Source organism: Schistocerca americana, chromosome 1, assembly GCF_021461395.2.
Source record: "Schistocerca americana isolate TAMUIC-IGC-003095 chromosome 1, iqSchAmer2.1, whole genome shotgun sequence".
Classification (NCBI taxonomy): domain Eukaryota; kingdom Metazoa; phylum Arthropoda; class Insecta; order Orthoptera; family Acrididae; genus Schistocerca; species Schistocerca americana.
In genome coordinates this window covers 299,487,256-299,508,228 of record NC_060119.1, presented here as the reverse complement: position 1 = coordinate 299,508,228, position 20,973 = coordinate 299,487,256, and the positions used below count along the sequence as shown (strand labels likewise).

Below are 20,973 nucleotides of genomic sequence, written 5' to 3'. Positions count from 1 at the left end.
ATACCATTTTCTCTGATGAACACTTGTTATCGAAGACAATGTATTGGGTTCTGCTACTTGGGACATCTTTGAGCCACTCACTTATCTTGGAACGTATTCCTTATGCTCGTACCTCCATTGACAGGCTGCAGTGGGACACCGTGTCAAACGCATTACAGGAATCTAGGAACAAGGAATCTGCCTGTTGCCTTCCATCCATAGTTCGCAGGATATCGTGTGAGGAAAGAGAAAGCTGAGTTTTGCTTGAGCAATCTTTCAGGACTGTGCTGATTTGTGGACAGAAGCTTTTATGTTTGAAGAAAATTTATTATATTCAAACTGAGAATATGTTCAAGAATTCTGAAGCAAACCAGTGTTAAGTGCATATTGCTCTGTAATTTTGTGGGTTTGTTCTTTTACCCTTCTTATAAACAGGAATCACTTGTGCTTTTTTCTTGTCACATGGGATTAAGTAAGGGGCCAATTCCATATAGAGTCAGTTTTTTTTTCCATCAGAAAATCTCATTATTGTTCATAAGTCATTCAGATGTACAGTGCAGAAATACATTTATTTGTCTATATTTATTGGTAATAAATCATGTGTAGAATTTTCTACAGACAGATTATCAATATTTATTAATATTGCTTTCATCCAAGTATTATGATATTTCATTAAGGACTTAATGTTGTTTACCACTGTGTCATTTTTATCTCTGATATAACAAAACTTATTTCTTTTGCAATGAGAATGTTACATGATGTAATAGACATGGACAGCCGAAAAATTGTGTACCATAGTTACTTCAAATCTGTCATCTGATATGGCATAATTTTTTAGAGTGATTCAAGTTATATGGTACAGATATTAAAACTTCAAAAAAGAATCATAGGAAGGTGTGTGACGCACATCCAAGAACCTCGTGTCACCCATTATTTAAAAAACTATATATAGTATCTGTCCTATCTCTGTACATTTTTGAAATTCTAATTTTCCTGCACAGTAAACCTGAACTTTCCAAAGAATTTCACTTCAAACACACTTACAAACCTAGGCAAAAACAAAATTTTATGCTCCCTGCACACCGATTAAAGCTATACTCTATGACTCCTCAATACATGAGCATGAAAATATACAATAAATTAAAGGGATATGATATTCTGAGCATGGAAATTGGTCATCTAAAGCATCTAAAGAAAAAAATTACATGAACTCTTAGTGGAAAAATGTTGTTATTCAGTGGAGGAGTTTATGAATGATGAGGTGATAATTTAAACAGGGCAACTAACATCTCTTGGAGGGGGATAGGATGAAGTTTTTGTACAAAAATGTAGAAGTATTGTACTGCTAGAAAATTGTTTGATAACTGTATTTGTTATTAATTTTAAGCTTGTAAACTAAATCCCTAAAATTATATATTAACATGTCTCCAGTACAACAGATCACATGATCTGAATATTGTATATTATGAGATGAAATAAATCAAATCAAATAATGTAGAAAAATGACTTCAGCTACTTACACTTTCTGCAATGGATTCACTTTTGTGATGGACACATTTGGTTGAAGCTATGGTGCAAATTGATTTCATCAACTATATTTCGCCCTTCGAGAACCATACATTTTTTTCCCAGGGAAGTAACAGTAACACTGTTTTATTGACAATGGCTCAGGAACTCTTTGGAGGTGTGGCTGGTGTTTATGCTCATTGAAATACTTCTAGGGAGCATCATACTTTTTAAAACACAATGTGTAACTTCTTATGAGTCTCGGGAACTGATTTAACTTCCTCTCATAAACTCAAGTACGTTCTCCCTAGTTAATTCATTGCCATTAATCATAACATTCCCATTTTACTATTGATGTATAATTTTGAATTCTGTAACAGTCAAGCAGAAGTAATTAGAAAGTACTGTGTGTTTTTGTAGTTCTGCAATAGCGAGAAAACCATATTGGATCTCAGTCACCTACAGGAGTTGTTCCCAACGAGAAGAATGATTGCGAATTCCACCAAATGTGAAATTAGATCTGTAATATAGTGTTTAGAAAACCATATTGGATCTCAGTCACCTACAGGAGTTGTTCCCAACGAGAAGAATGATTGCGAATTCCACCAAATGTGAAATTAGATCTGTAATATAGTGTTTAGTGACAAAAAGTCTTGAAATTTTTGCTTTATGGTGAGTAAAGATGTTCTATGTTAGCAATGACATTTCTGTAAGAGTGGAAGCATGAGTGCTCATAGTGTTGACAGAAGTGGCTGTCTGTCCACAGCCAGAAACAAACTAATATGGAAAATTTATGGAAATGTTGTGGAAACTAGTTCGTCACAACTTATTACCTGTGGACAAATTTATATCGATAGCTTACACTGCTTTGCTTGAGATTGTGAATAAACAGCGTACAAGTTCTGAACCCGTTTTATACAAAGGACATATTTCAGCTTGTTATGAGACTTGATGAATGCTTAAATCTCTATGGTAGCAGTTTGTAGAAGCAGTACAAGGAAGGTATGGTTGTAAGAATTGCCCAATAAATTTGTTTTAACTATTCCAGTATTTTATTTATAGCCTAACAGGTTGTTTTTCAGGTAGCCCATTTAAACGTGAATTTTACATATTGTGATAGTTATGTGAGGGACTGTCTTTGTTGCTAAATGTTACAGGCTCTTCCACAGAAATTATGTGAAGGACTATCTTCATTGGTAAATGTTACAGGCTCTTCCACAGGAGAGACAGTTTGGTATGGTGGCTTTCATGAAGATGATGACCCTGCTTACTTGGGCACAGCAAGTGAGGGAGCAAATCCATTATCTCGCTTGTTGTTCCTATGGGTATCTCCATTGATAGATAAGGGATCACATGGACGACTAAAATCGACTGATGACTTATTTGATTTGCCATCATCATTGTCCCCAGCACTCCTTGGTGCTAATCTCAGAAATGCATTATCAGGTTGGTCTATAGTAACAATTGTAGAACTTTAAGGCTATTTTTATACATGAGATTGACTAGTACAAAACCATAGCTTGTGACTAGATGTCGAAATTCACCAATAACGGACATGAATTAGATTTCATGTTAAATTAGAAGTCCTCTTTTCCCTGTGCAATTATTGGGGTGAGTTAGAAAGTTGAAAGACTTGTACAAGGCGATTGACCCACACAAAATTATTTTTATTATTGCTATTATTATTTATTATTATTATTATTATTAATGATCATTTTGGAATGAGTTTCTTAAATATTATTTTATAGTGTACACACGTTAATAGCAATGGTTTTACAGTTTTGTTTGGAACTTTTATTTATTTTTATTTAGCTCAGGATAAGATTCTGAGATGACATTTGAGTATATGTTGTGTCTTTCTGTACTGAGAATTCCAGTAATAATTTTTCAGTAGATTAGGTAAAACTGGCATTTATGAAAGGGTTGAAACAGTGACAGGTCCTTAACCTGTTAACTTGTTCACCTTCCTAAGAATTCCCATGTCATGTTTAAAGATCAGCTGTGTGTGGCTGCTGTGAAGTATTTCTCACTATGATGGTCACTATCTGATTTGTTAATGTTACTTATTTTTAATTTACCTATACCTATTTTGTACAATGTAATGATAAAACAGTGATTTCTACAAACACAGCCTTAGTTTTTGTAGATAAATGGTCACACTAGTATGTCGAAGATAATATAGATAGAATATAGATGGTGTTATGAATTGTGTTTGTGAGTTTACATCTTGTCTCATTTTCATTAATTATGAGTGTGGATTTAAATACAAAAATAATTTTGCACTTTTTCTTGTAGTTTTATTAATACTCTTATTTTCTGATATAGTGTGTATGATTTAAGTGTCAGGAAGTCTTTTGTAAAAGTATTTGTGTGGAGAGTAGCCATGTATGAATGTGAAATGTGGACGATAAATAATTTAGACAAGAAGAGAATAGAAGCTTTCGAAATGCATTTGCAGAATGCTGAAGATTAGATGGGTGGATCATGTAACTAATGATGAGGTACTGAATAGAATTGGGTAGAAGAGAAATTTGTGGACCAACTTGACTAGAAGAAAGATCGGTTGGTAGGATATGTTCTGAGACATCAAGTTAGTATTGGAGGGCAGCGTGGAGGGTAAAAATCATAGAGAGAGACCAAGAGATGAATACAGTAGCAGATTCAGAAGTATGTGGGGTGAAATTGTTACTTGGAGATGAAGAAGCTTGCACAGGATAGAGTAGCACAGAGAGCTGCATCAAACCAGTCTCTGGATTGAAGAGCACAACAACAGCAACATGTGTATGAAGCCAACCACATAACAACAATTTATAACATTTTCCATGAGTTTATGTTACTGTTGTGTGGTTTTATGCTACTTCATATTATTGTAACAAGTGGTTCGTTGCTAAGTTCAAACTTTTATCAAAATAAAATTTTCCATCATTTAATGTACATTTCTTACAAACATGTTGTACATGTTTTTTATGGGGGGAAAGTTACATCTAGTAGAGATGTACATATTTACATGAGTTACCGTATAGACTAAATGTGGATTTGATGAAAATATTGCCTTCTACCCTTCCAGTCTCATTAAGGGACAAATGTTAATTTGGAAGCCTAATGACATGCAACAGGCTCACAAAACCGGGCAGCTCTTATGATCCATCAATACTCTGGGTGAACTACTCTAATAGGTACCGATTTCAAGCAAAATGAAATTGCTACATAAGGAAAATGAGTTGTGTGCACAGAAAAAAACCCAGTAATATTGATCAACCATATTGTGAAAAGGAAAAGTGCTTCTCACCGTATAGCAGAGATGCTGAGTCGCAGATACGAACAACAAAAAGACTGTCACAAATAATAGCTTTCAGCCAGTAAGACCTTCATCAAAAATTAGATGAAAAACACATACATACATGTGGATGTATGTACCGTCTATGCAACTAAATGAAGGCAGTTCATTTATTGCCATATGCGTTTTGCTTGGGAAGCATCATCAGTGGCCTGAAACACATGTTTATTTTTATACGTTTGTCAGATGTATAAAAAGAAACATGTATGTCAGGCCACTAATGATGCTTCCCAAATAAAAGAAGTGAAACGCGTATGGCAATAAACAAACTGCCTTCATTTAGTTACATGGACGGAACATACCTCCACGAATTTAGAGCAACTAAGGGAAAGATTAAAACAGATTAAAATGACTATAATACAGCCATGTCGGGCATTTCCAGTCAAGTTATACAACAGGTTCAATAATATCCACCTCAGACTCCACAAGACTATCCAACACATTCAATTCAATCAGACCTGTAAAATAAATAATGTAATTCCTAGTTATATTAATGTAAATGTCAGATACTACTCTTGGTAGCACAAAGTACAGAATCATTTGCAGAAAAGACTTGGTTAAAAGTGAAATCATGTCACTTTGTACAAAGAAATCCATACTTAATAGTATGTTATATGATGTACATCTCAAGTTATCAGTGATGAACAACATAATACGAAAAACTGAACGCATTACAGCAAGAACACTGAAATTCACACAGAACAAACACAAATGAAAAATCAGAACACTCACTAACAAAAATAATTATAAAGAAAAGCATGACAAAGTAAAAACACACTCATCACCACAAATTTCACCCAAAATTAATAAATCTCACAGATAAAGAATTAACGGAGAAAGAAACACAGCTACTAGAGAAAGTGCTCAAATGCAACATCAGTACAAAAATAGATAACCACTACATAGAAAACTTACTTGTAGAAACAGAAAACATCTTGACAGAGGAAGATAAAAAAGAAAATAACTCTATAAATATTGGGCTAACATGAGAACTAGTGAAGAAAGAAAGAAATAACATAATCACCATGTCAAAGAAAGAGTAAAACAGTATAAACTTCAAACAGATAAAAACACCACCAAGAAATTAAAACAAAAACTACAAGCTAACAACATCATAGTCACAAGAGCTGATAAAGGAAACAGCACAGTACTGATCAATAACGAACAATATACAGAAAAAACTAGATTTCATCTCTTCTAACAGTATCACAAAACTAAAATCTGATCCAACAGCACACTTCCAGACATACATAAAAAATAACCTCAAAGACATCAGACACACACATGTATACCTCAATACCCACTACGGACACAATAAAACTAATTTAAGCTGACATACAACAAACTACCTGCAGTCAATGTTAATAAAATGACTAAAACCCTCAAAGCAATCACATCCCAAAATTACTTCCAATTTGAGAAGGAATTTTACTTACAAGATGATAGGCTTCCAATGGGATCCCCAATTTCAGGAACACTGGCGAATCTATTCATCAACCACACAGCAAACACTATCTTTGATACAGTCATCTCAAAGAAAGAATAAAAAATTGTTTATTGGTACAGATATGTGGACAGCATAATCTGCATGGTAGATGAACCAACAGAGAAAATTCATAAACTTCATACAGATATAAACAACATACATAAAAATATCCAATTTACCATGGGAAGAGACACACAAAAGCTAATACATTTCTTGGATATAACAAAAAAGAGAGAGAACAGTGAACACATGTTTAACATCTTCAGAAGGGCAACAGCCTCAGACGTAATTATAATTATAAATACTTCATCCAACCACCTGAAAAATCGAAAGTTAGCAGCCGTACAACACATGTTACACAGACTGAATGACATCCCATTCATCAAAGAAAACTAAGAAAAAGAATTACAAACAGTACAACACATAGCCACAAACAATGATTACAGCACCCACACACTACAAAAACTCAATCAAAAAATTAAAACACAACTAAAGAAAAATCAAAACAAGCAGAGAGAACAGAACCCCACAGACATTACAGCACACATGGGAACACAAAACAATGACACTCATGACATGAATAACAGAAAAAATGGTACACTCTTACGTACAAACACAAAGCAACACACAAGATAGCAACTATACTAAAGAAGCAGGGATCACAAATAGCTTACAGAACAAGAAACACGCTCGAATCACATTTATGAACAACAGACAAACCAGATAAATACCAAGGAGCAGGTATATACCAGCTAGAGTGCCAAGAACGTAAATCAGTATATCTGGGGATGATAAGCAGGATATAAAGAACATATGAGAAGTTGGAAATATGAAAATAGCCATTCCACCTTCGCCGAAACCTGATAAACCATGGACATAAGCCATCCAACATGGAAAATGACACGACAGTTATCTAGTGAATAATCACAAAAAAAGCTCCTGACACTGCAAGAAAACTTTCACACACGAAGAGCAATTGCAATGGAAAAGAAGGTACTCAACGATCAATTCCATATAAACAATAACACTCTGATCATGCTAGCCACCAGAACAATAACAAACCAAAGTGTAACCAGGATAAATAATTAATGAATCTTCCTCCCCTCCCCCATACACATACAATAACACACATTTGATATTTGCTTAAAAAAAATTATACACAGCAAAATACACACATACGTATATTTATTATTAAAAAATGAAATAAAATAAAAAATACATTTATATTAAAAAAAGATGCTGTGACTTACCAAACGGGAAAGCACTGGTAGATAGACACAATAAAAAACACACAAACACACACACAATAGTTATGTGTGTGTGTGTTTTTAAGAAGAAATTAAAAGAATTTCTGAATGACAACTCCTTCTACTCCATAGAGGAATTTTTAGATATAAATTAAGAAAAAAATATTAAAAAAAAAAAAATAAAATAAAAAATAAAGAAAAACAAAAAAACACAAAAAAATAAAGTTGTTATATTAACTTAAGTATGTTGTTAAATTAACCTAATTATGTCATGTTTTGGAAAATTCGACTCGTTCCACATCATTACGAAATATCGTATTCATGATCCATGGAACTAGTATTAATCTAATCTAATCTAATCTAATCTAATCTATTGTTTTTTATTGTGTCTATCTACCAGCGCTTTCCCATTTGGTAAGTCACAGCATCTTTTTTAAATGTATTTTTCCCATGTGGAATGTTTCTTTCTATTATAATCATATCAAAAAAATACACACACACACACACACACACACACACACACACACACACACACACACACACAAACCCGTATTTATTATTAAATTAAAAAAAAAATTACCCAGAGCAAAATACACACAAATGCATATTTATTGTTAAAAAAAATTAACACACAGCAAAATACACTACACACCAGAAGCACACATATGTTTATCACCAAATGGAAAGTGAAAGTGAAACAGGCAATGTGGATGAAAGAACACCAGAAATCGGCCAGCTGCTGTATGAAAACTAGCAAATAGATCTCCAGGACCACACACATGTGTTAACAGTGCTGGAAATTGTAAGTGACACCAAATGATACATTTACAATATGGGACTTGTGCAACAGAAGTTGCTTCTAACCAAAAAAGCAAGAGAAAAACATGACAAAATGTAATTTAGCAGCATATTATATCTGTGACATAATACATTTATTGTATGTATAAAAAGAAACATGTATTTCAGGCCACTGACGATGCTCCCCAAATAAAAGAAGCAAAATGCTTATGGCAATAAACAAACTGCTTTCGTTCAGTGGCATAGATGGTACATATCTCCATGAATTTAGAGCATTTAAGGGAAAGACGGAAAACAGATAAAAATGACATACATACACTCTCACACAAACGCAACTCAGACACACTTGACTGCAGTCTCAAGCAATTGAGGCCCCTCTGCCTGAGTCTGCGGTCATGGGTGTGAGTTGTATTTGCCTCAGTGTGTGTAAGTGAATTTCGTCTAATTTTCACAAAGATGTTACTGGCCAAAAGCTATTATTTGTGACAATTTTTTTGTTGTACCTATCTGTGACTCAGCATCTCTGCCATAAGGTGAGTAGCAACTTTCATTTTTGCAGTATTGTTACCTTCCATCCTGGATTTTCCATTGTTGAATTGTATTTAACTTTCCTCATCCTATCCTTCTCTGCCCCCTGAGGATGGTAATTCTGAAAGTTAGGAGAGTGTCACGTATTTGTTACTTACGTATTGTTCAGTACCACATAAACATAAAGGCAAAAGCAACATTTAAGTGTTGCTGATATGAAGCTATCATTTGAAAACTTTGAAAAGTAATGCTTAGGACTTCTACATCTACATCCATACTCTGCAAGCCACCTGACGGTGTGTGGCAGAGGGTACCCTGAGTACCTCTATCGGTTCTCCCTTCAATTCCAGTCTCGTATTGTTTGCGGAAAGAAGGATTGTCGGTATGCTTCTGTGTGGGCTCTAATCTCTCTGATTTTATCCCCATGGTCTCTTCGCGAGATATACGTAGGAGGGAGCAATATACTGCTTGACTCTTCGGAGAAGGTATGTTCTCGAAACTTTAACAAAAGCCCGTACCGAGCTACTGAGCGTCTCTCCTGCAGAGTCTTCCACTGGAGTTTATCCATCATCTCCATAACGCTTTCGCGATTACTAAATGATCCTGTAATGAAGCGCGCTGCGCTCCGTTGGATCTTCTCTATCTCTTCTACCATCCCTATCTGGTACGGATCCCACACTGCTGAGCAGTATTCAAGCAGTGGGCGAACAAGTGTACTGTAACCTACTTCCTTTGTTTTCGGATTGCATTTCCTTAGGATTCTTCCAATGAATCTCAGTCTGGCATCTGCTTTACCGACGATCAACATTATATGATCATTCCATTTTAAATCATTCCTAATGCGTACTCCCAGATAATTTATGGAATTAACTGCTTCCAGTTGCTGACCTGCTATTTTGTAGCTAAATGATAAGGGATCTATCTTTCTATGTATTCGCAGCACATTACACTTGTCTACATTGAGATTCAATTGCCATTCCCTGCACCATGCGTCAATTTGCTGCAGATCCTCCTGCATTTCAGTACAATTTTCCATTGTTACAACCTCTCGATACACCACAGCATCATCTGCAAAAAGCCTCAGTGAACTTCCGATGTCATCCACCAGGTCATTTGTGTATATTGTGAATAGCAACGGTCCTATAACACTCCCCTGCGGCACACCTGAAATCACTCTTACTTCGGAAGACTTCTCTCCATTGAGAATGACATGCTGCGTTCTGTTATCTAGGAACTCCTCAATCCAATCACACAATTGGTCCGATAGTCCATATGCTCTTACTTTGTTCATTAAACGACTGTGGGGAACTGTATCGAACACCTTGCAGAAGTCAATAAACACGGCATCTACCTGTGAACCCGTGTCTATGGCCCTCTGAGTCTCGTGGACGAATAGCGTTAGCTGGGTTTCAGACGACCGTCTTTTTCGAAACCCATGCTGATTCCTACAGAGTAGATTTCTAGTCTCCAGAAAAGTCATTATGCTCGAACATAATATGTGTTCCAAAATTCTACAACTGATCGACGTTAGAGATATAGGTCTATAGTTCTGCACATCTGTTCGACTTCCTTCACATTCAATCCAGCATAATTAAATTTTTAGCCAGACTGAAGTTTTAATTCAATGAGTGTGGAAAGGTGTGACCTATGAAATCATTAACAATAATTAGCTTTCTTATTATGTTATGTTGCATTTTCTAGAATTAGTTGACACTTTTCCACCTGAGGACTCATTTCAACAATTTACAGTTTACCGACAGATAAAAGTATACTAATTTGTAATTTGAATTTTCTTGGGTTCCTTTTACTTTTCATGATGAACTGTTTTGGTGTAGATTGAGTTTTTATGTTATAAAGTGTGGCTTAGTTGCTGTTTTATTATTAGTAAATTATTGTAGACAAAATAATGAAATCAGTGAAAATAAACTTCTAGATGGAGCAAGTCTGATGCGAGCACTTCACCGTCAGTTTGGTGTTGTGTTCTACAGTGTTGGTATACTGAAGCTGGCAGCTGATGTATGTGGATTTGCTGGCCCATTGCTGCTGAATGGTCTTGTGAAATATGTGGAGACTGGTGATGAAAATCGGCCATCAGAAGGATATGTCTATGCTTTGGGACTTTGCTTGTCAACACTTTGTGGTATCTAAACAATTTAATTAGTGCCATTATACAATATCTTATTACTTTTCTTTACACCATTTTTTGTTATAATGCTCTATTTTGTAAAAACCGTTATTTTCAAAATAATTCTTTGAAAATTGATATTTTTTATGATATATCAACGAAAGCAGGTGATAGGATTTGATGGAGGGGAACGGAGATGTGTGGAACTTTCAGTTTTTAATTTTGGTTATTAACAAATCAGCTTTTGTGTATTACGACTTGTCATAATATGTGTAGTATTGTGCAAGCCTTCTAAGTCTGATGAAAACTTTTGCATGCTCGAGGTATTTTTTTCAGTGTTAAGATAAAGACATTGCTGTTATGAAACCAGAGCCTTTTTGTTGACTCACCTATGAGTTTATATTGGTATAGATTAATCATTACATAAAAACACGCGTACTTCTGCCCCCCTTTTATTATAATCTATTATTTGCTCCCAGAATAGACTTTTAACAATGAATTCATAATACTATCTTGTCTGCCAGGCTGTCTGAGATATCTGGCAGTAGCAGATCTACTGTATCAGTAATAGATCATGCATGGGAGCTATTGAAACTTGGATAACTTATGAACGTAATATGATTTTGAGTTGTAATCTCAGCATAGCATAAGTTTCAGTGTTGTTTGTTATAAGTAATGGACTGAGAATGTCTCGTAGTTCTGCTTAATGTGGTAGTACCACCAGGCCGTACCTGAGGAAAGACAAACATTGTCTGTATGGTGCAGAAGAATCAACTGCATTGATCCACTAAGTGCTGCATATCTAGTAGAACAATACATAGCAGTGCACAGAGGCTTATATTCAGCTGCTCGATCATGTTACTGACTCATATTCTGGAGTATTGGGATTCAAATCTATATCCACTCATCCATATTTATTTTTCAATGTTTCCTGAAATTGCTATGGTAAATACTTACCTTGAAAAGGACAATGCTTCTTTCCTTCCTCATCCTTGTCCAATCCAAGCTTGTAATCATTTCTAAATTTCTTGTCCTCAGTGGGATAAAAAATTGTAATCCTCCTTCCCTTCCTTGCTGATGCAGAACAGATACAGTTACAATGTTACAAAGTGCTGTAGTTACATGCTGAAAATTGTCAGTTAACAAAAAGAGAGCTTCAGTGCACAAATAGTGTGACACATAATGAACAAAGAATACAAACATGGTGTAAGCACCAGCATGTTTAAACTAAATCCTAAGCATGTGCCGCTTAATAGAGTGCATGATCTTCTCTAATTTTAAATTATAAGCTTGGAGGTATGTGGGAAGTGTCAACTTTTAAATATTACATTGTCTTCTGATCATTACTTTATATTGTTCACTAAAGTGGGTGTAATATACTGTCTAATCGTTACAATTAGAACACTGCTACATATGAGAAGAGTAACAATTGTATTGAAACTAGCTGCAATATTGCAGAGAAAGTCTGTTGCTATTTTATATAATAGTTACGTAAGTATGAAATTGTCAGATCTTCTTCTTCCATTCAGGTACAGGTTGAACAAGAGATTACATTCTTTCTAAAATTGCATTACTACAGTCAAATGCTTTAGCCAATAATTTGTGGCCAACATATTGCTGTTGGCTACCACAAATAGGAACTTGAATTAGGAGGCAGACAGTGCAGCAGATTGCTTGTCATTTCAGTGCCAGAAAACTGCAAGATCTAAATAGCTGTATCATATTGTCACAATTGGTTACAAGAATCACCGTCTCATGTGGACAGCAAAGTACACTGAGATTATACAGATAATGAATCACTGTTATTGGAGGTTGTCCATATTGTAGTGAAATAATTTGTCAATTATGGTTTATTAATCTCATGATGTACATTTTCAATCCATGTGGTTTGTATACAGTGGACACACCAAAAATTTCTGTCATAGTTACAACAATTTTTACAGTAATAAATAATAATGTAATACCAAATTTATATTTCTTTGAATAACTGTGCATACTTAATATGACATGTAAAAAGCTATAACCAGCTCAAACTACCAGTTTTCCCTACGTGAACTCTTCACCAAAATAACAGCATTTCAGTATCAATGGCTCATATAACTTTCTTTGCAGTGGAAATAATTTTATCTGGATTAACATCTTCCCTTTTAATTTTTTACATATTTTCATTCCCATGGATTGAGGTACCTGGGCACACAGTTTGAGACAGTAGGTGGAAACGTAGAAGTTTCTTTGTTTCTTGTGTCATGTGTGAATAAAATAGTTTCTCTGAAATAATTCCTAATTTGGTATATAAAAATGTAATAATGTCATTAAACAAACAATCCTTTCGGAGGAACATCAACAGCTGAGCCTTATAGAAGAGGTTGAAAATATCGCTTCAGTTGTAAGGTTCTTTTTATTTAAAACATGACAGGTTTTGGGCTCTTATATACCCATCATAAGGTGTTATAACTTTGTGCTGTGACCTTGAACACTGTGGTGGACGAGTACATGATGCGTTGTATCACCAGCTAGTGCAGAGCACAGCACTCTTTGATTGCTGGTGCTACACCGCGTCCTGTACTCATCCACCATGGCACTTGGGTTCTTAGCACAAAGCTGTAATACCTGCTGATGGGCATGTAAGAGCCCGAAAGTGATAGTCTTTTAAATAAAAAGTACCTAATAACTGAATGGGTATTTTCAGCCAGTGCTAATCTCATAAAAATATAGGGATAGGAGAGTTAATATTTAAAGTTTTCTGTATCATGAATGACATGGTTCTTTATGATGTACAGTGCACATATGTTTCTCTGTACCTTTAATATCCACACTGTGTTAGCCAAGTTCCCACAAAAACACAACACCATTCCTAATAATAGATTCAAAGTAACTTGTTGCAATGACAGTTACTGAGAGCTGTATTATATGCCTAAAATTGCCAGTCTCTTCAAAGGGGCATCAAACTATTAAGCTATACTAAATTCAATACAAGTCACAACACACACAGTTTGGCTCATCTGAATGTGAATTACACAAGTCCAGTAATTGTCATGTATATGTGGGGACCAAACAAGAGAGTTGAGTTGATCACTTTCGACACAAAGTCCAGACTAGGAGAGTTAGGTGATCACTTAGAAGGAAAATCCCAAAGTGAATAGTTGTTGACAGGTAGACCTTGATGGTTATTCAATGGCTTCCTGATAACCATGGCTTGGCTGCTTGCAGAACTCAGAGGTAACTTGCTGAAATCGAGCTGTAACCAGGACTGACTCTGCAACTGGAACTACTGATTTTGAGCTGTGCTGCCTCCTAAATACTGGCTGAGTGTAAGGTTACATGTTCTACTTTTTTTCAGACATGTAATTGACATAGGGAAGTAGTGTGGTGACTGATGCCGCCTGTGGCAACATCGGTGTGCCGATCTGAGTAGAGCCTTCCAAAAAGCATACTATGAACATCTTGTTAGTTTGATATTGACATCTGCTGAATAGGTAACTTGCCAGACCTGGTTGTATTGTGGGATGTCATATGCCACAGGATAATGCTTATGGAAGCCCAAAAACATGTTATTTTGTCTTTGTTTTGACAATTAGAGCTGTTGAAAGTAAAATTATTTCTTTATGAGAAGTAATGAATACAAATCCAGCCTGGATTTTCCACAGTGTAGATTTTGATTGAAATTCAAATTTTAAAGCACCTTCCACTTATAATGTGAGAATTATGAATGCAAGGAAGCAGGAATAGTAGCGGATCCTGTAAATGAACTTATCTTGTGGGAACAGAAACAATAATTCCATGAGAAATGAAGGGGAAAAAAGAGAAAACAATATTATGATACAGGTAGAGAAAGAAAGGAATGGGGTACTATGAACTGTTGCTTAAGAAAATTACACAAAGTTCTGCTTATATCTAGTATCTTCGGTACACCAGGTTTTATTTCCTAGACCTCTTGGGTGGTTGTGTATTCTGCATTGTTAATGACTTGTAAATTTCCTTTCTAAACTTACCACTATTCTTCTCTTTTTACCTTCTGTTTTTCCCTCCATAACGCCCAGTGAAGGAAATACAGATTGTAAATTCCTAAGGTTAATATTCTATAGTTACTAGGATTACGTCCATTGATGAGCTGTGAGTGAGTATTTGCTCTTTTATTATTTTAATGTATTTTGAGTGTGTGCTGAAAAATAATGCCTCTGAATTTTTTATTGTGTTATCAATATCAGTTGAGGTATTACATGTCATGCATATTATTCGGTCAACTTCCCTGCTTTGCTGACAAAAGTTGCAACTCTCTGCCACTAGAAGGCTCTGAATCGTACCATGTAACATGGTTGTGTGAAATGTAACTATATCATTACACGAGAAAACATGTACTGGAATCGAGTTTCTAACTGTCCACACATGGAGCATGCTCTCCTTCGGCATGACAATGCCAGACCATTCACAAGCATTCCGACATCTGCAGTGATCCAGTTGCTTGAGTTCACAGTCATCAATCATCCACCATACAGTCCCAACTTGGTCTCGGACAATTTTCATCTGTTTCCAAAACTGAAAGAACACCTTTGAGGACTTCACTGTGGTATGGATGAAGTAGTGCAAGCAAATGTAAGCTTGTGGCTCCATCAACAAAGTCAGACATTTTATAACAACGGTATCAACAAACTGCTCTCTCGTTAGAAGTGAGTTTGTTGCCAGGGTGACCATGTTGAGAAATAAATACAGTAATGGAAAATCTAGGATGGAATGTAACAATATTATGAAAAGGATAGTTGCTACTCACCATATAGTTTAGATGCTGATTCAAGATAGGCACAACAAAAAGATTGTCAGAAAATGAGCTTTCGGCCACAAGGTCTTCATTCGAGATAGAACACACACACACTAATGCAAATGCAACTGATGGCAGTCTCCGCCTGCTGAGGCCACACTGCTTTTAGACTGCAGTCATGTGTGTGTGAGTGTGTGTATGTATCTTGTGTGTCCTATGAAGGCCTTGTTGCCTGGAAGCTCATTTTCTGACAGTCTTTCTTTTGTGCCTATCTGTGACTCAGCATCTCCACTATATGGTGAGTGGCAACTATCCTTTTTGTAACACTGTTGGGAAATAAATACGGAGATGTGAAAAATAAAGATGTAGAATGTTAATAAAATTTGTTTTGTGTAAAAAGTATTAACAGTTTTCACATAAAAATGTGAGAGGCATTATTTATCAGCAAGCCCATGTATTATTAAATATTTCCATCTTGTAAGATGTCTAATAATGCTTCTTTTGACAGGTGCTTTGTTCTCAACTCATTTCACATACCTTGTGGCTCTGGTTGGTTTACAACTTCGTGGAGCTCTCATTTCAATGGTCTACAGAAAGGCCATGTCTGTTCCTGGGCCTGCTCTCTCTTCATTTTCGTAAGTTCCTTTACAATTTATTGTTAGTGGTGGAGAAGTTGCATCATTCGAAAACTGAAATTAGAAGCATTTACTGCATGTGTGAAACTACTTTTTTTTAAAAACTTAAAGATATTTGCTCTGTCAATGTTGTGGTTACTTTAATTATTTGTTATTATTAGAAGCCACTATTGTTTGAGGAGGAGGCTTTAAATGACATTAATTCCAGTCGCTGCCTGTTCTGATAAGTCCTAGTGGCCCCTTGCCTATAGAATTGGGACAGAGTCATACACTTAAATCAACAGAAAACAGTGAGACATTCAACTTGTGGTTAATGTGTCACATATACACATCAATTTCGCCCGTACATGAGTCACTACAAGAGTTTTGAGAAAGGCTATGTTATTTCATTTTCTGTAATTACAGTTGGCTTTCATGATTGACCACTGCTAATTTTAATTTGCTTGACTTATTAGTATTACTTGAAGGATTGTGATAATTTTTGTCCTTGTGGCATTAACGCACAACTATTGTGAAGCTTGGGAGGAAGCACTTCTGATCAACGATTCTGTATGATTTCAAAAGCAAATCAAATGACTCTGGAACTTCCCACACAACAGCTGGTTGGCAACTTTTGAAATTTTGAACTCTGTAACTACAGTGGAAATTGAGGAGTGGATATTAGGCTGCTCCAGTGATGGTGGGAAACATTGGGAAATACGGAAGCGTCCGATCCCGGCCGTCTGCTTTGACCCATGGCGTCACAAATATGGCGGATACGACCATAAACCACGATTCCAATATGGCGCATATAAAGTCTGTACGAACACATTATGAGGACGAAAATACATCGAAAAACAAACACACCCACTTTCCACAAAAAGCCTAATGACACTAATGGGACAAGCGCGGGAAATGGGGTGTTTTTAGAGGGGGGGGGGCAAACTAAATACGAACAAGTTTAGACACCCACCCCATACAAAACCACACAAAACGACGAAAAAACAGACATCGCACAGCTCCCCAAATACCACTAAACACAATATCATCTGGAATCGGACACTTCCCTTGACCTATATAGCTCAACAGCAGCTCCCGATCCCATAAATTAGGATCAAACACTTCCCTTGGCCTAAATAGCTGAAAAACATCTCCCGATACCAATATAAACATACACAGCCACACGTTGGGATCGAACACTTCCATTGACCTGCGCACTTAATTTTATCCGATTAATTTTACTAAAATTACCACACAATGTACAGCGAACAACACTAAATTAACCTTGACACAAAATCGTTAACTCACTGAAATGAATTCCACTACAAACACAGGCGACAATCGAGCAATTCTGGATAATGAGCAAAAGCAAACTGTGCCCATTACACCACAAAAACGAAAACCCTGAACATACCACCAGAGAGTACAACAAACCACAACACGACGACATCTACAAACACGCCACACTCACAAACCAAACTCCGCGCCATCATGACGTCACATACGACACCACCCTTACGTCACAGGTCAAAGCCGACGCGTGGGATCGGACGCTTCTGTCAACCCAAACATTGCTACTATTGTTCTAGAAAGTGGGAGGATTGTTTTTAAAAATGTCCAGCTGGTGCTTCATTTGCTTTGTCACACATGTCCGAAACTCTGTAGGACTGACTTTGAGATAGTAATGTACTTAATTCATTAGATAATAAATTAGAGGCTACTGGCAGTTTCTGTGGCCTGTCAAAAGCCTTTGACTGTGATAATCACAGTATTCTCTTAAGTAAATTAGAATATTATTGTGTCACTGGCAGTGCTGCAAAATGGTTTGAGTCTTATCTAACTAACAAGAAACAAATGGTGCCATTGCAAAATACTCGTGAAGTAACAAGCAATCAGTCTGCATCTGATTGGGAATTAATTACATGTGATTTTCCTCTAGATTCCATCTTGGGTCCATTGCCTTTTGTGTGCACATTAATGATCTCTCATCTGTTACATTGCCAGAAGCTAAGTTTGTTTTGTTTGCAGGTGATAGAAACAATGTAGTAAATAACAAGTCAAGTATGGATTTAGAAATAGCTGCTAATCAAATTTTCACTGACATTAATAAATGGTTTAAAGCTAATTCACTGTCATTAAACTTTGAAAAGACTTACTATATGCAGTTCAGAACATGTAAGAAATTTCCTTCCAGTATGTGTATAACATATGAAGGCCTGCAGATAGAAGAGATTGACAGTGTTAAATTCCTGGGATTGCAACTTAATAATAAATTCAGTGGAGAAGGGCATACCATAGAATTACTGAAATGCCTAATCAAATCTGTATTTACAACGAAAATGATGTCAGATGTAGGAGATAAAATGTACAAAAAAACTTGCATACTTTTCTTACTTTCATTCTATTATGTCATATGGGATCATATTCTGTGGTATCTCATCAATCCGAGCAAAAGCTTTTAGAGTGCAAAAGCATGTAATACGACTCATTTGTGGTGTAAAGTCATGAATCTTATATAGAAACATGTTCAAGGAACTGGGTATTCTAACCACTACTTCTCAATGTATTTACTCCTTAATGAAATTTATTGCAAATAATATGTCTCTGTTTCCAACCAATAGTTCAATACATAGTAACAATACTAGCAATAAGAATGATCTGCATAAAGACCTAAAATCACTTACCTTCATCCAAAAAGGGGTCCAATATTCAGGACTACATATTTTTAACACACTGCCAGCAACCATTTAAAACTTCATTTCAGATAAAGCACGGGTTAAACAGAATTTGAGAGATGTTTTGTTAGGCAACTCCTTCCTCTTGTAGATGAATATCTTAACAGGAACTGTTAGACCAAATTAAGTAAAGATGTCAGTTAGATTTCAGTTTTGACAGTGTGGGTCACAACAGTCAAGGTTAGGTATTTTATGTATGATAAATTTGTTAAAAGTGTGTAACTATCTTCCTCTCTTGCAGTGTAATAATTCTGTAAATATTAGCAGTTTCATTTTACTGTAATGTATTCACATATGTTTACAATCTCCTGGCAGATGATTAGGGAAGTGAGTATTATGTTCAAACATTCTATGTTTTTATGTTGTACTTCCTGATATGTTCCACATCCATGAGAAACATCTCATTTTTGGGCCTATGGAATGAAAACTGAATCTAATATAATCTCTAATCTGATGAACTACTCAGTCCTTTATACAGGGTGTTACAAAAAGGTACGGCCAAACTTTCAGAAAACATTCCTCACACACAAATAAAGAATAGATGTTATGTGGACATGTGTCCGGAAACACTTAATTTCCATGTTAGAGCTCATTTTAGTTTCGTTCTTCCACCTACGCTCAATGGAGCACGTTATCATGATTTCATACGGGATACTCTACCTGTGCTACTAGAACATGTCCCTTTACAAGTACGACACAACATGTGGTCCATGCACGATGGAGCTCCTGCACATTTCAGTCAAAGTGTTTGTACGCTTCTCAACAACAGATTCGGTGACCGATGGATTGGTAGAGGCGGATGAATTCCATTGCTTCCAATCTCTCCTGACCTCAACCCTCTTGACTTTCATTTGTGTGGGCATTTGAAAGCTCTTGTCTACACAACCCCAGTACCAAATGTAGAGACTCTTCGTGCTCATATTGTGGACGGCTGTGATACAATACGCCATTCTCCAGGGCTGCATCAGCGCATCAGGGATTCCTTGCGACGGAGGGTGGATGCATGTATCCTCGCTAACAGAGGACGTTTTGAACATTTCCTGTCACAAAGTGTTTGAAGTCACACTGGTACGTTCTGTTGCTGTGTGTTTCCATTCCATGATTAATTTGATTTGAAGAGAAGTTATAAAATGAGCTCTAACATGGAAAGTAAGCGTTTCCGGACACATGTCCACATAACATATTTTCTTTCTTTGTGTGTGAGGAATGTTTCCTGAAAGTTTGGCCATACCTTTTTGTAACACCCTGTATATGAGCAAAAGATCATTTGCCTCAGAGATCTTCTAGAAACATTACACAAAGTTAATTCTAGTTTTGACATTGTTACTAATTATTTACATTTTAATTCAGAATATAAATATCTGTCAAAAATAAGGATTTTTTTTGTTTAACATCCACCAACAAAAGTGAAACAATCCAGAAGTGTCAGCAAGAACATAATGATAACTTTCTCCTCAAAAAGCAATTATGTTAGAACTGTACCTCTGGAGGGGAAAAAAAGAACTATATCTTTTTGTAGTTATTGAAAAACTTCAGGAAAGGCAAACAAGGACAGGACTGTGGAGTATCGTCCTGCACCATGACAGTGCATCTGCATTTGCAACCAGCTTCATGATTCTGTTCTTAGAGCTTAAATCACAAGAAATACCAAGTGTAAATTACAGCTAAGAAGGCTTAACCTTACCACTCGACCTTACTATAGATTGTAGACTGTATTTTATTGATCATGTTGTCTACAAAAGCAGCTTATGTGTAGACATTGGGCAAGTTAATTTATAAGTATGCAGGCAAAAGTGATTTTTTTTCATATGTATTTAAGACTGCAATAATACACTTCATACATTAAGTATTTATATAGTACA

At 35.9% G+C, this 20,973-nt stretch overlaps 1 protein-coding gene across 4 annotated transcripts in view; it reads left to right on the top strand.

Moving 5' to 3' along the window:
* LOC124595298 (ATP-binding cassette sub-family C member 10) overlaps positions 1-20,973 on the top strand; it is a 365,583-nt gene that overhangs the window by 72,208 nt on the left and 272,402 nt on the right. For all 4 annotated transcript variants that reach the window (XM_047133987.1, XM_047134004.1, XM_047133995.1 and 1 more), the window contains 3 exons: positions 2,695-2,931; positions 10,815-11,021; positions 16,271-16,397. In XM_047133987.1, coding sequence (XP_046989943.1) covers positions 2,695-2,931; positions 10,815-11,021; positions 16,271-16,397 — 571 coding nt within the window. The remainder of the gene's footprint in view (positions 1-2,694; positions 2,932-10,814; positions 11,022-16,270; positions 16,398-20,973) is intronic.